We start from the raw sequence: 16,648 nt of genomic DNA on the forward strand, positions 1-16,648 counted from the left end.
TCTTTATGGCCCAACTCTCACATTCATACAAGATTACTAGAAAAACCATAGCTTTGACTATTCGGACCTTTGTTGGCAAAGTAATGTCTCTGCTTTTTAATATGCTGTCTAGGTTTTTCATAGCTTTTCTTCCAAGGAGCAAGCATCTTTTAATTTAAAATATATATGTAATTTTTAATTTGTCAGTTATACCTCAATAAAGCTTGGGGAATATACTGAATGCTTGGTGGGATTTTTCTGTTGGACCAGTGGTTAAGAATCTGCTTTCAGTGCAGGGGATGTGGGTTTGATCCCTGGTCTGAGAACTAAGATCCCACATGCCACAGAACAACTGAGCCCGAGCACTCTGGAGCCTGCACACCACAACTAGGGAATCCGCATGCTGCAACAAAAGATCCTGCATGATGCAACGAAGATCCCAACACAGCCAAACAGATAAATATTTTTTAAAACAGTGTATGCTTGGGCAACTCTCCCCAATTTAAAAAAAAAAAAAAAAACATTTCCTGGTTAGGAATGTACTTGATAATAAAGAATAAACAATTATAAACACTTTTTTTTTCTTTTTTGATAAGAATTTTGTGAAATAAGACACAGAGAAGAGACTTGTGGTTGCTGGGGGGATGGTGGGGAAGGGATGGATGGGGAATTTGGGATTAGCAAATGCAAACTATTATATATAGAATGGATAAACAACAAGGTCCTATTGTACAGCACAGGAAACTATATATTCAATATCCTGTGATAAACCATAATGGAAAAGAATATGAAAAAGAATATATATATGTATATAACTGTCACTTGCTTGTACTGCAGAAATTAACACATTATAAATCAACTATACATCAATAAAATAAATTTCAAAGAAGAGCTTTGTGAGATGAATGTGCTCACAGAATTCTTGTGCTCATATGACAAAAATTTATAGCAGTTCTACAAACAACCAGCATTTTTGTGTGTGAAGTGATATGCTTCAAGCATCCAAACTATCAATCATAAAGAGTAAATAAGAAAAGAAAAAGAATTATCTTTTCATTCTGAAAATTCTGATAAGATGATCAAGAGTGTATCAGTTCAGTTCAGTTCAGTTGCTCAGTCGTGTCCGACTCTTTGAGACCCCATGAACCGCAGCACGCCAGGCCTCTCTGTCCATCACCAACTCCCAGAGTCCACCCAAATCCAAGTCCATTGAGTTGGTGATGCCATCTAACCATCTCATCCTCTGTCGTCCCCGTCTCCTCCTGCCCTCAATCTTTCCCAGCATCAGGGTCTTTTCAAATGAGTCAGCTCTCCGCATCAGGTGGCCAAAGTATTGGAGTTTCAGCTTCAACATCAGTCCCTCCAATGAACACCCAGGACCGATCAAGAGTATATACTAAATAGAAAAAGTTGTCATAGAAGTTTATTGTGCAATTAATTTATAAATACATCATGCTAATTTATATGGAATTCAAGGCATTTTGCTAGCTTTCTATAATATCACATTCAGTTCTTGTTTGATTTTTAAAATCTTTTGGTCACACTCAGCAGCATGTGGGATCTTAGGCCTCTGATTAGAGATCGAATCCACATCCCCTGCTTTGGAAGCGAACTCTTAACCACTGGGCCATCTGGGAAGTCCCACATCACACTCATTTCTGACATAATATTAGTTAGTCCCTCTGTCTGAAATGCTTTCCCGTCCTGCTCCCCTCTCCTCCACCTTCACCTGTCTCCTCATCACTGAGGTCTCCATTGATTGATATCTTCAAAGAGAAACCTTCCTTGTCCATCCTGGCCAGAATAGCTCTCCAGTCAATATCTTCTCACTTGGCTCTTGTACCTGATCACTGACATTTTCTTACTTATTTTTATGTTTATCTTCTGTCTTTTCCCTACTGGATCTAGGTTTCCTAAAAGAGAACCTGTCTGTCTGGTTTATCATCACATTTCAGCCCCAGAAATGTGCACACATGGTGGGCCCTTGATAAATACTGACAAATAAATTAATGACTAAAGGCTCAGGACAGGAGAAGGGAAACAAATGCAGCGAGCCCTGTATCATTAGATCATCTGACTTGTAAGTTAGTGCCCTTGACCTCAGCTTGTCGTCCGGCATAAAAATGCTTTCCCCTGGCTATTTCAGAGCACCCTGGGGAGTACCCAGGCTTTGTGGAAGTCCAAATCTGAGTGAGACAGAGGAGAAGGAGGAGAAAGGGTGGGGGCGGTGGGGAGGAGAAGAGAGAGGAGAAGCAGGACGGGGAGAAGGAGGAGAGAGAGAAAGGGGGAGGGTGGGCTAGCACCCTGGCTGTCTCTCCTGCCTTTTGTGGTGCACCTTAGCTCCAGTTTTACCTGGTGAGCTGTCCGCCTACCTGGAGAGTTGACACTGGGCAGTTCTACCCTCCTGGGTGGAGATTTCCACTCTATAGCCACAGTAGAACTTTGGACAGAAGGCAAAGAACAAGCCCATCAGTATACATCCTGCAAAACATACATATATATTAATAGCAAGGAGAGCTACTTCCTGCAAGACAATGATCTCTGTCCTACACACTTCCCATACTTGTTCTGAGGATCAAATAAAGGAGAATAATCTGGAATGTGACACGTGTTCGTGAGTCACTATACTACGCTGTTAGCAGAGCGATTGCTCCTGGCAAAATGCCATTTGTGTTACTCATACTGTAGTACTAAAGATTTACGTAAGTGATTCCATGGCATTCTCTCGCTCCTAGATGACTTCACTATCCTCATTCAACACCCCAAGTCACAGTGCTGTGATGGATCTCCTCCAAAGCCTCTCACTTCCACTACATATGGTCAGGCTCTTAATCTTGTCATCACGTCTAAATCATTTTAATTTGAAAGCCTTAAGCCTCAAGACCTAAGAATATTTGATGTCCTACTTACAGTAACCTAAACTTCTAGCTCCATATACACTTACTGCCTTGTGCCTACTTTTCACCCCCACCAAGATGTCCTCAAATACCTCCTCCCAATCTCTTAGCCCCCTAATTGATGCAATAGCCATTTTTCTCCTTTCTGTTCTCAGTGGAGAAGAGTGGCTCCCTATCCTCTCCCAGGGAATCTCTCCATCTGAACTCTGGACTCCAGCCCCACCCCCACATCCTGTTTCATCAATTATTTACCCTCTCCTCTAGGTCTTTCAACTTATCCTTTCTTGGCTTTTTTCCCTCAGCATGGAGACACGATCATATCTCTTCTAACAACTACCAAAAACAAATCTTAGGTTACAAGATCTGATAGCCTCCATATCTAGAATTCTCTTTCTCCTCCCTTTTTCAGGGTCAAATCTTTCTCCCCCCTAATCACTCCACACCCCTCCATAACCTGAGGTCTGTCCTCACCATTCTCCTGAAACTGCTCCAGACCTGGCCCCAGTGACCTAACAGGCTATGGTCACATTTCACCTCTTATCTAACTTGGCATCAACTCTAGAAGCCTGCTCCCCCTTCTAGTTCTGTGCTTCCTTGATACCACTCAGTGGTGTTCCCCGCCCCCTTTAACTGCTCCTTCTAAGTCCCCCAACAGGTTTATTTCCCTTTTTCACCCTCACCCCTTCCCATCCCACTGCTGGCATATCTCTTTCTAAGCAATTTTATCATCACCTGTGGCTTAAGTGATGGCTTATATACACTAATGACTTACATTCTTGGAGCCTTCAATCTATATGGCCAACTGCCTTTTAGACATTCCTGTTTTTAAGGCCCGTAGCCATTTCAAACTTAGTAAGTCTCAAGTTGAAGTCTCAAGCATCTTTCTTGTTTCCAAAACTGACTTTTTGTTCTACATTTACTGTTTGTGTATATGCTTAACACATCCATCCATCGAGTTGACCAGATACGTGAAAGAAGCCAGCTTGTTCCTCACCTCTGACTCCTCTGGCTCCAGATCCTATTGACTTGGTCCCATCTCTCCAATCCATCCATTTGTCTCTTTCTCTGACACTGTTGAACGTAGACCTTTTGGCTCCCTTTTCTGGATTATCTCAGTCATTTTCAGACTGTTCTTCCTGCTGGCCTCCATCTCCCTCCTCCAGCCTAAAGATTTGATATTACTTTTTCCCCTTTGTCATTGTTATTCGTTTGTCTTTTTTTCCTTCAGTGTCTTTTTCAAACTAAAAAGGAGTATACTCTTATTGTAAAATAGCCAACCGCTTATAAGGCTGTAAAGAAAAGGTTAAAGTTACCCTGATCTAGTCCTCAAATCAAATACACTTGCATTTCTTCTACTTCAACTTTTTTCTTTTTTATCTAAAGCTTTTATAGGTTTTTCTTTCTATTTTTGGCTATACTGTGCAGCATGTGGGATCTTAGTTCCCCAAGCAGGGATCAAATCCACGTCCCCTGCAGTGGAGGTGCAGATTCTTAACCAGTGGGCCACCAGGGAAGTCCCTCTTCTACTTTAAGAGGCACATTTTTTCCCCTTATATTTTAACATCTCTGAAATCAAACTGTACCATATAGTCAATGGTGTCTGAGATTTGATTAAATACATTATTGCTCTGCAATGTGCCATTTTTACTCATTAATATGGGTCAGTATTCCAAACCAGCACTTATCTCCAGGACGATCTTTCTAAACATCAAATCTGGTTGGGTCACTACCCTCCCCCAAATTCTTCAAAGTTTCCCCTCCTCACCCCACCTCCACTTCCTAGGCCCCTCATCATCTGACTCTCTCCTACTTTTGCAAGTTTTGTTTCCAGCACATCTTCACACATCCTCTTCCTTAAAAGTATATCTATTTGCAGTTAGTTCCCCAAATAGACTCTGCTGAGCCAGATCTTGGTGCTTTTGCGCCCGTGTTTCCTCTGCCTCTTCCTCACCTCTTCTACTCCAAGTTGCCTCTTGTTGGAAAACTGTCCCCAATCCCCTGCAAGCTAAGCCTGGGTTCTTTCTTTACGTACTCTCAGTTTCTCCAGCATCAGATGCATGTCTTTGTTAAGTTACTTAACACACAGGTTTAAGCCTCTTCTCTTACTGTTGCTTCCATAAATCATTAGCTCTCAAGTACATGTTCTTCTTTATACTCATTTCCAGCAGTGCCAGGGCAACATAAAGTGTTAGTTGCTCGTCTGTGTCCAGTCTGTGCGACCCCATGGACTGACCACGCCAGGCTCCTCTGTCTAAGGGATTCTCCAGGCAAGAATACTGGAGTGGGTCGCCACGCCCTTCTCCGGGGGATCTTCCTGACCCAGAGATCGAACCTGGGTCTTCTGTTTTGCAGGCAGATTCTTTACAGTGTGAGCCTCCAGAGAAGGCCTCTGAGCCACTAGGGAAGCCCAACATAACGCCCCATAAATATTTCTGGAAATAACGAACTGTATATGAGGGAAGCATAAAAATGTTCCCTGAGATGTGGTGAAGAGCATTCTTACAGACTATCACCTTAACCTGGGACAAGAGAGAAAAAGGAGAGAAGGAGGACTTCCCTGGTGGTCCAGGGGCTAGGACTCCGTGCTCCCAATGCAGAGCGCCTGGGTTCCATCCCTGGTAAGGGGACTAGATCCCACATGCCCCAACCAAGAGTTTGTGTGCCACGACTAAGAACTGGCACAGCCAAATAAATAAGTAAGTATTTTAAAAAAGAAAAGAGCGAGGAGAGAAAGTCTGGACACTAAACCGCCTGGGCACCCAGAAAGCTAAATAATGGGGTTTTTCTTCCTTTCCCCCATTTTCTACTCCTCCAGACCTAATTCCACCCTCAACTAAAGATAATCTGATTTCAACAACCATGACTTTGATGACCCCTTCCTTTCTTTCTAGCCTAAGTGCTTCAAGTTCAAGTCTCTATGTCATCACCCTCTCTTGCCACAAGTACCCTATCCAGTTTCAAAAAGTACTAAAGGGGGATTCTTTCCACTTGCCACTCTTCAGTGCCCATCTGACTTTTCCGTTTGGCTTCCCTCCTGTCCCAGGTGTGGATACACCTGGCAGGTCCATCAACTCCATCAGGAAAAAAAAAAAAGAAAAGAAGCTAAAGTTTAAAACAAAACCTTTTTTCTAATAACTATTCTAAAGGCTTGAATATCTGGGCTTCCCTGATAGCTTAGTTGGTAAAGAATCCGCCTGCAATGCAGGAGACCCCACTTCGATTCCTGAGTTGGGAAGATCCGCTGGAGAGGGATAGGCTACCCTCTCCAGTATACTTGGGATTCCCTTGTGGCTCAGCTGGTAAAGAATCTGCCTGCAATGTGGTAGACCTGGGTTTGATGCCTGGGTTGGGAAGATCCCCTGGAGAAGGGAATGGCTACCCACTCCAGTATTCTTGCCTGGAGAATCCCATGGACAGAGGAGCCTGGCCGGCTACAGTCCATGGGTCGCAAAGAGTTGGACACGATTTAACCACCACAAAGGCACACAGGCAGTCTACAAGTGCATGTGGAATTAGGCAGTTTACAGCCCCTCAGTGGAGAATGACAGTCAAGCTGAAAGCTGGGAACAACTTGGTCGAATCCAGCCAGCCTGTACTGCTTTCGCATTCTGAATGCCCGGAGGAAATGTGACATTTGGAGGGAACCAACTTCACCACTTAAGCCAACACAAAAGAGAATGTACAAATCTCTTCTGTTCATAAATTTTGGAGTAAATAAGAGCAAATTCACACATCAAATTTGATTTTTTCAGCAGCTTTGCGTGAGATTACTAGGAAGGAAATAGGCCTTCTTCCTGTAACCAACCTGTAACCTTCAGAGTGATTTCTCTTTTCACTACAGACCTGGGCGTATTGGGACCCCTAGGAACCAGCGTCCGGAGGAGTCGCCCCGGGGGTTATCCCGAGATCCAGATGGGCTTGCTTTGGATGCGAAATTTGTCCCGCACCCCACCCCCCGCACCTCGATGATGCTGCCTTCGGGTATCTGAAATTACCAGCCTACGGCATTAAGTAAGGTGTGTTTGAAGAGACCGCAAGACGCTGGTTAATTTGCACCTTTTTCCCCACCCAGCGACTTCAGCCGGGACTTACGCTGAGAAAGGAGCGGGCGAGAACAGCTCTCCTATTGTTTTCGTTTCCTACGTGGCCGAAACCCAGAGGAGCGGCGGGTCGCCTACCTGCCTTCCATGCCCCGGGCCGGGAGCGGCTGCGCGACCGGCCGCGCGCTTCGTGGCCGGCGCCGGCTCTCCGGCCACCTCACCTATGGCGCTTTCTTCCCGGTTCGGACCCGCCTGACTCATCGGGGATGGGTGGCAGGGGTGGGAGAGACCTCACAGGGCGGAGGGACAGGAGGAGGCGGGCCGGGCCCTTCCCCCAGAGCCGGGGAGGAGGCGTTGCCAGGGCGCAGGTGAAGCCGGCTCCGGCCGATCCCGGGAACTTTCGCCGCGGGGAGTCGCGGCGCGCAGGGCCGATCCGGGGAGCCGCCTTCTCCCACCTGGGCGGCGCGCGGGGCCTGTGGCCGGGGGCAGCCCGCCAGCCTCTCGGCACGTTCGGGGTCTGCCCGCAGGCCGCGGCTGATGGAGGCGGGTGGCGCCACTCTGGGCGCAGGTGACACACGCCAGGCCGGGGTTTCCGCCGGCGCGGGAGAGCGCCGGGAGGGCGAGACGCAGACACCTCGGGGCCGGGGGACGGCGGGGCCGCAATGGCCCGGGAGCTGAGCCAGGAAGCGCTCCTGGACTTCCTGTGCCAGGCCGGGGGCCGGGTGACCAACGCCGCCTTGCTGAGCCACTTCAAGAGCTTCCTCCGCGACCCCGACGCGCCCCCCGGCCAGCAGCAGCGCCGCCGCGAGCTTTTCAAGGGTTTCGTCAACTCGGTCGCCGCAGTGCGCCAGGACCCCGACGGCACCAAGTTCGTGGTGCTCAAGAGGAGGTACCGGGACCTTGTCGGGGAGGAGGAGGGGCTGCGGCGACCCCGCGACCCGGCCGCGGCCGCCGCCCCTGCAGGGGGAGCTGCGCCCCGCTCCCCGCTCCCCGCGCGCCGAGGGGAGCAGCCGCCGCAACCGCAGCCGGGGAGGCGGATCCGGCGCGAAGAGGCGCCAGCAGGTGCCGCAGCCCCGGTCGCCGACGCAGGTTGCAATGGACTCCCCGCGGGCGGCGCCCGGGAGGCGGCGCGGGGAGGCGGCAGGCCGAGGGGCCGCTCCGGACATCGGGCGCCAGTGCCCGCGGCCGCGGTGGCGGCGGCTGCTCAGGACCGAGCCAGGTGCGCGGCGGCGGAGACGCAGGGCCGCTGCTGCTGGGAATGCCTCCAGAACGGCCTGGGGGGGCTCCCCGACCCCGCCAGCGCCAGCGCCGCGGAGAAGCCGGCCCAGGACGACCGCGGGGCTCCCAGGCCGCAGCGGGAAGGTGCGTCCGCGGAGCCCCCGCCAGGGCCTGCCGCGTCCCGCTCGCCTCCTGCCACCGTCGAGGCTGCTGCAGCGCCCGCTGTCTTGTCCAGCCCCAGTCCCCCAGGAGATCCGCCCGCGCCGGTGACCCCGGGCCCCGTGCTCTACTCCACTCTGCAGCAGCAGCAGCAGCGCACTCGCGAGTGGGTAGCCAGACACCCCCAGGTACCCGAGGCCCGGGACCACGGCCCCGTCCGAGCCTGGTCGGTGCTGCCAGACGACTTCGCTCGGCTGCCCTCGGAGCAGGGCTCCTGGGGCCAGGAATCTGAGTCAGCGCCCCTGGACCCCCCTCCTCTTGTCGCTCCCACTGTTTCGGAAGCCTGGTCCGGGGATTCTCCGCTGGCAGTCTTTCGTAGCATTCGATGTCAGCTGTCCCTCCAGGATTTGGAGGACTTCGTGGAACAGGAGAGCCACGGCAGTGAGGAGAGCAGCAGCGGCCCCAAAGAGTCCCCTGGAGGTTCCGAAGACGGGCTGCGTCTGGCCCTGGGAGCCCCAGATGGGAGAAGGCTCAGGAATTCAGCTGGGGCCCCTTCTCCAAAGGGGGCCAGGCCCACCAGGAGCCCCCAAGGCCTCAGGAATGGAGATGCTCACATCTCTCAGCCGATCTCCACAGGAGCTGATGGTCCTGCAGGCGACCCCCAACCTTTATCCTGGCCAGCTCCCAAACTAAGGAGATCCCTAAGGAGAAGCTCTAGGGCGGGGAGAGCCAAATTGTCCTCCTCTGATGAAGAGTGCCTTGAGGAGGACTTGCTGAAAAGGAGCCGCCGCCCACCGCGGTCCAGGAAACCCTCCAGAGTGGGAGGCATGTCCAGCCCAAGGGTGGATGCCGCACTGACACTAGCACGTGCAAACGTTAAGGCTGCCACCTCCGAGCGGGATCATCCACGCAGCTGGTGGGCCCCTGGAGGAGACAGGCCCACAGCCTTGGTCCCCCACAGATCTTCCGAGCACAAGTCATCCCTCGTCCCCCTCGATGCCAGGGAGCATGAATGGATCGTGAAGCTGGCCAGTGGCTCTTGGATTCGGGTGTTGAGTTTGTTCTGGGAGGACCCCCAGCTGGCTTTGCACAAAGACTTCTTGACCGGGTACACTGCCCTGCACTGGATAGCCAAGCACGGTGCCCTCGGGGCCCTTCAGGACTTGGTCTCAGGCGCACAGAAAGCAGGGGTTGCTCTTGATGTGAATGTGAAGTCCAGCTGTGGGTACACCCCGCTGCACCTTGCGGCCATTCACGGCCACCAGGGGATCATCAAATTGCTTGTGCAAAGGCTGGCATCTCGTGTAAACGTCCGAGACAGCAGTGGGAAGAAGCCTTGGCAGTATCTGACCGGTAATACCTCTGGGGAAATATGGCAGCTACTGGAAGCCCCGCGGGGCAAGCCCATTTTCCCCGCCTATTCGTTGGTTCCTAGCTCTTCCCCCACCAGGAAGGCCAAGAGCCGGGAAGTATCTCGACATGTCACCCGAAAGACTTCCTTAGCTGCACTCCTCAAAAGTCAGCACGCCAAGTGGAAGCTGGCCAACCAGTATGAGAAATGCCCCAATCTGAGGGAAAGAGAAGAGGACAGTGACTGAGGGGAGCCCCTGTCTCCAGCATGGCCTCCACACCCCCATCCTTGAGCTAGTCAGTGAGAGAATCCAGGGAGAGAGGGGAAATTGCCAAGGAGCTGGTTGAGAGGTCAAGTGAGATGGCCTGCTTGTTTACCTCCGTGGATTCTGTGTCAGCGCATCCTGGGCCTTCGAGGTCATCCAAGCTTTCTAACGGTGAATGTAGACAAGAGTCAGGTGCCTAAACCTGGGCGTTCTTTCCCTTCCTTTGCCACCTGAGCACAGGTGGCCACGCCATTCTCCCAAGCAGCTACCCCAGGCCTTGACTAGAGAGGGAACAGATGTCTAACAAGAAGAGAGGCAATTCAAGGAACTGAGAAGGCTCAAACAAAATCCTCTCTCTGGCTAGGAGCTCTCTGGCTTCCATTCATTTGGAGAATAAATCTTGGCTGAGGAAAAGCACCAGGTTTGAAATCAGATGGCTCATCTTTTTTCCTCTCTCTCTCTTTTTTTTTTTTTTTGCATTTAGATTGGTGCAGTAAAATTACTACTGGAAAGTAGAAATTGCACTAAGAGATTCATCTACCCCATCCTCAGGTTTTCCTTTGAATGCAACCTTTGGTGGCCAGTGCAAGAAAAGATTCATTAATCTTTTCAGAGAAGCAGCTGCGTAAGATCCATTTGGGACTGACATTCAGGCCCTGCTTTAAAAAAAAAAATCAAAGCTAAGGGGAACTTTCCAAATGTAAAAACTGTATGGCTCATTTGCATAGTGACTGAAACCATCTTTTATGGAAATTCCTTCTGTGACAAATGGCAGAATTAGCATTAGTTTTTAGTGGGTCTGAATGGCCAATATTCATACTCATGAAAAGAGAAATGATTTTGTTCTGGGGATGCAATAAGGGTTGTGAGGTGAAGGCATCCCCACCAGGAATTCTCTAAGCTGCTAAATATAATTTTATTTGTACTAAACTCGTTGCCAATTAAGATTAAATATTAGCCTTGAGTTACTGCTGTGTCTCTAATGGAAAGTGCTCTTTTTATTTGTGATGAGACTGATCTCTGTGAATCCATGGAATAAGAGAATGGCTAGTTAATAAACTGCAGTAGGACATCAAGATTTCAGAATGTCAATTCAAAGAGTGCTGCAAGATTAAGTGTCCAAATCGAAATAGTTAATTTTTTATGGAGATATTTTTATGTGCTGTGGCAATGTTGTTGTATTTTTAACGTATTTTTTTGTTTCTTCTGGCCCCCCCCATTAAAATGTCAACAGATATTTGTAGTTTATTGTTCTTACGCTGATTACTGTTAACTTTCTTCTTTACAAAATTGTGTCTCAGTGAATGTCAAATATTTTTGTTTCTTTGCAGTTTTACTTTATAATTTTGCTGAAATAAATATCTTTCTGCTCTATTAGAAAACAAACAAAAACAGGCAGAATAAATAAATCTAAGGATTGCTTTTCTCCAAAAAGGCCTATACTAGGGATGAAACTTTAGCAAATCAAATCAAGAAAGCTATAGGCGCAGATGGTAGGTGTATGGTTAGGGGAAATGAAATTTTAAAAAATAAAAGATAAACATTTATGTGAATACCTGGTGATCTCCAAGGGCAGAAAAATCACAAAAATGTCAACTTCTTTTAAAAGTCAAGGAAATGTTTTTATTTTACCATGTTGTTATTACAATGTCAATTTATTCAGCAAGCATGTTTTCCTTAGTGCTGTGGGATTTATAAAGATGAATGGGACAGGACTTCTCCCCTCTTGAACTTAAAAATCTAACAAGAATATTTGCTGATTGATTAATACCATACTTTTCTCCCAAAGTATCTTTTAAAGTTGCATTATATTAGGTATAAGCTTTTGAAATGAGACAAAGGGAAAAACAATAAGATGCTACCAGCAATGAGGACAAAACCACTGCAATGCAAGAAGAAATTTTTTTTTCAAAGTTTCGTAGGTACAAAATTAAGTGCTCCAGAGAATTTCTGAGGAGGGAGTCCTTTGGGCTAAGAAAATCAGAGCGGGCTGCTGGAAGGCCAGGCATCTTTAGGTGAATGATCTTGGCTTTCCACAGAAACCAGCTGTGTTGGTTCTACCACATTCTTGACTGGCTGCCACGTGTGATTTCATAGCACAGCATTGACTGATTGCTCAATGGTTAGAACACAGTCCCAGGTTCATTCTTTTTTTTTTTCCAGGTTCATTCTTGTGAGGATCCATCAGGTCCCTCTGTCCACATATCACACCTCTGACTCTGATCAACTTTCTGACATGGTTAACATGTATTTGGGGAGAGGGTGGGGCAGAGAGGGTTTTGAGAGCAGAGTAAAGCACAAACCTGATGGAGTCACTGTTTTGCTCATGTCTTAAAGCACAGACTAGGAGGACTGCCCGGGCCAATCTCCTGCCAGCCTCTCCCTTCCACCACCCCACACTGACGCCTCACCACAGCTATCGGAGTGCGAATGCCCTTACCCTCAAAGTTTCTGTCCTGGTGCTGAATTCGTTCAGCTTAGAATTTCTTTTGCTCCTTTCCTGGAGACATTGTGTGTTTCAGAGGACAGCTCAGAGGTCGACGCCTCCGTGAAGGCAATGCTTAGGGATGTATTTGGGGGACCCTTAGCTGCTCATGACTGGGGAGGTATGTGGCATCTGCTGTGTGGCAGCCTGAGCTGCTGTGGACTGAGGTGAGGATGGAAAGGGAATTTAAGGTCAAGATGAAAAAGATCTTTTATGATGTGTGTGTATGTGCATTTAGTTGCTCAGTCGTGTCCCAGCCTGTGACCCTTTGGACTGCAGCCCACCAGACTCATCTCTGTCCATGGAATTTTTTGAGGCATGAATACTAGGGTGGGTTGCCATTTCCTCCTCCAGGGGATTTTCCCAACCCAGGGATTGAACCCAGGTCTCCTGCATTGCAGGCAGATTCTTTATTCACTGAGCCATCAGGCTTCCCCGATTTTATATGTCAAGACAAATAGTCATTTTAGGGAATTCCCTGGTAGTTCAGCGGCTGAGACTCCCATGTTCCCAATGCAGGGGGCCCAGGTTAGATCCCTGGTTGGGAACTAGACTCCACATGCCACAACTAGAGATCCCACATGCCACAACTAAGACCTGGAGCAGCCAAATAAGTAAATAACTCTTTAAAAATAAAAAAAACCTATTAAAGAGAAAAAGAAAAATAGGCATTTTCCAGAAAGCCAAGGATTGTCCAATCTCCAAAAAACCTTAGTGTAATTCCAAGTATGGACACTTTCCTATGTCTTAATTTGAAAGCAAATAAGTAGAGACATAAATTGAAGTACTGTATAGAATATACTCAATTTTGAAGTTTCCCTTTCAGATTTTCCTTGCCTTTGATGTTAACGCCGCTTTGCTGGCAAATAGGGGTAGGCAATAAAATAATTTAGCAAATAAAAATTTATTATTAGAGGCAAACATTAGAAACTGGTGATAATCTTAGCTCAGCCACTGCTTTTCTGTAGATAAAATTGTCAAGTGGTGAATTTTATGTGTAATATCTACTATACTGTTATCTTCTGCTAGCAAAACTGCTTTTGGTTCAACATTTCAGGATGTTCCACACAGCATGCCATGACTTCCAGAGGATTTGATTTTCTTAATACATTTTTAAAGTAACAACTTTGATCTATATTTAATAGTTCACATACCATACAATTCACCTAATTAAAGTACACAGTTCAGTGGTTCTGAGTATGTTCACAGAGTTGTACAACAATTACCACAATAAATTCCTATATGTGTTTCAGAACTACTGACCCAGGGAATGAGGAGCCACTGACAGTTTAATGCAGACACGTATAGACTGGGGTTAAAAAAAAAAAAGATTCCTCTTGCTGCAGCCGGGGAGACAAACTAGAAGCAGAGATCAGTTAAGCTATTGTCGTGTCTTAGTTCCATATTGGAAACAGGATTGTTGACTCCATCAGCTGGATGAGGTGAATGAGTTTGAATGGCTAAGATGAGGAAAGAAAATTTTAGTTGGAGGGGCTGCCTTAGTTGATTAAAATCAGAAAAAATTAGGTAGGCTCCAAAAGGATCTCTCCATTTCCTCTCATCTCAGTGCCCTAGTTCAGTGGTTAGACCTCTTCATTACCGTGATGATGGTCTAGGTTCAAGTTGGCACTGACCGAAGAGCATAAATTCAGTCTCTGTATAGGCTGTTAGAGCACCGAAGTATTAGTGTGTGTGCTTGTGTTTGCTGACATCAAACAAACAATTAAAAATGTGTGATGGAAGGGTAGATTGTGTAGTATTTAGGGTCGTAGCAATGAGCTAGGGTGCCTGGGTTCCTGTTCTGGCTTGGACAACCTTCAACTTCTTGGTTTTCTCATTTATAAGATTCTTTAATTATTTAAAGATCAAGTGAATGAACACAAAGTCTTTAGAAAATGTCTGGTACATGGTAAATCCTCAATAAATGTTAGCTATTATTATTTTAAACACCATTCAAAATATACAGTTCACTTAAATTTTCCATCTATGCTAAAGACAAAGAATTCTCTAGTTGATTAAAAAGGTGCTACAAGAATAAGATTTACTGATAAAATCAAACACTTTTCCTTGTTTCAGATACAAAAAGAGCTTTTATGTCTCATTTCAAATGAAAAAGACCATCCAACTATCTCTTGTGTGTAACAATCATGAGCTATTATGGTATGTCATTAAACAAAATTAGGTTTTAATTGAAGTCATGTAAACTATTATTAGCACCAGTCAAATTAGCAGCTCTGGTTTAGTCTGGAATAGAAACCCAGGCAGAGGTCTGAAGGGGTGAGGCTTATGGGGAGTCAAGTGTGTGTTTATGTAAAGCTACCATCACTCAAGAAATCTGAAATATCTAAATACAACCATGCAGTAAACTTTACCAAAATTCCACTAACTTGGTCAAGATGAAGTCTCACTGATTTGAATTAAAAATTATTGACGTATTGAAATATTCTTCCTCTTTAGCACTTCTTGATTCCTAGCTCCCAAGTTGGCCTCCTCTTTTCTACTTTTAAGACTTTTTTTTAAGGCATTACTGTATGTAAATTATGCCTCAAACAAGAAAATGATAGGACAAATAAGGAGAAAGATATTTTTGAAGTTACATGTTGGCATCAAAGCCAGAATTCTGTTTTTAGAGGGTCTAATTCTTCCCTGTATTCTATTTCTCCTTTTGAAAAGAATGAAGAGACAATGAAAGTCACTCACTGTCTCATTCTTTGCAACACTCTATACAGTCCATGAAATTCTCCAGGCCAGAATACTGGAGTGGGTAGTCTGTCCCTTTTCCAGAAGATCTTCCCATCCCAGGAATCGAACCGGGATCTCCTGCACTGCAGGTGGAGTTTTTACCCTGAGCTACCAGGGAAGAGTGAATATTCCCAAATCTAGCAGCTATTAATAGGTATTTTAATGCCATCACACTTTCTGAAGCCATAACTGTTACTCTTACAGAACTTTATTTATTTAAATAAAACCAATTCAGTTTATATTCTCACACCATAAGATTTATTGTTTTTGTTTGAGATATATCCAAGATTCTTAATAAAGGAAGGCATCTGCATGAAGCAGCTGACCAAGTGACCATGAAAACTAATCCTAGGAGCGATCTGTGACCCTTTGAGAAAAGGATTAGTTCTCTAAACACAGGACACAAACCGACGATGTATTAGGTGCCACCTCACCATAGCTCTATGTCCCTTATGTGTGTGTCACCTTACACGTTCTGTGGTCTCTTGGGTCCAGGTGTTTTCCTGCTAAAAGCTTCTTTAAGACCACTTGGAAAAGCAGAGTGAAAGGACAGGTGGGCTAGTATCACCTGGCAATCTCGGATCATGGGCACTGGACTGTTTTTATTCTACCAGAGTTAACGTTTTCTCTTTATTGTGGTAAGCATCTGACTCAAATTCCACTTTGGAGATACTTCCTCAGGTTCAAAATTCCTTATGTCTTTATTTTCTATGAGTTAAGAAGAGAAAATCCTATCCTTTATAAATTTAAAGCCACAGCATCCAGATACTGGCTTATGATGGAAATTGGATTTGCAGTAATGAACTGTTTGGTGTTCCTTGAAAAACAAAACTAAACCACAATAGGAAGTTTACATAAACATTGTTACATTTTGTGATGTGGCAAGGTACCACAATACTCCCATTATCTGGTAGGTATGGGAAATGGATTGCTTTGAATAATAAATTATTCTATTTCATAAGAATTTCTCACATGTACTTCACATAATTAATAGTTTAAGGAAATTGAACTACAATTAAATACACTCAACACTAAAACCGAACACAAAGTAATTTATGGTTTCAAAAAGCCATACAAGATCCATAATGCTTTGTGATTATTACTATAAATATCAATTATCTTTGCATTTAAATATACAGAACTAAAGTCAGTTGATGAAAGGTTGAGTTTGATAAATTTTACATCTATTTCAAAAATAGATTAAAAAATTTTAAAATCATATAAATGATACATGTTTATTGTAAAAAAAAATCAGATAACACAGATAAAGAGAACAAGAAAACCAAAACTTACCTAATTTTACTACCTTAGGATAATCACTGGTGATATTTTGGTGTGTATTCTTCCAGAATATATAACAAAAATGAAGCTATACTGTGCATAACAACTTCCAGCCTATTTTATTGCTTAATATGTTATTATTTTTCCATTTGAATTGGGTATTTTATACTGAGTTCAAGGTCAAAGTTTAGCTCTTTAAATGACTGAAACTGGGACAGTTCAGAATTCATC

At 45.7% G+C, this 16,648-nt stretch overlaps 2 protein-coding genes across 2 annotated transcripts in view; one reads left to right on the forward strand and one right to left on the reverse strand.

The window, feature by feature from the left end:
• Positions 1-16,648, reverse strand: part of SEPTIN11 (septin 11) — a 445,529-nt gene that overhangs the window by 124,102 nt on the left and 304,779 nt on the right. The gene's annotated exons all lie outside the window — the stretch shown is intronic.
• On the forward strand, positions 7,404-12,038 carry SOWAHB (sosondowah ankyrin repeat domain family member B). The gene has a single exon (XM_065914202.1). It carries the CDS (start codon positions 7,579-7,581, stop codon positions 9,889-9,891), a length of 2,313 nt encoding a protein of 770 aa, XP_065770274.1. The 5' UTR covers positions 7,404-7,578; the 3' UTR covers positions 9,892-12,038.

The sequence above is a fragment of the Muntiacus reevesi genome, chromosome 22, assembly GCF_963930625.1.
Source record: "Muntiacus reevesi chromosome 22, mMunRee1.1, whole genome shotgun sequence".
In the NCBI taxonomy this organism is placed as follows: domain Eukaryota; kingdom Metazoa; phylum Chordata; class Mammalia; order Artiodactyla; family Cervidae; genus Muntiacus; species Muntiacus reevesi.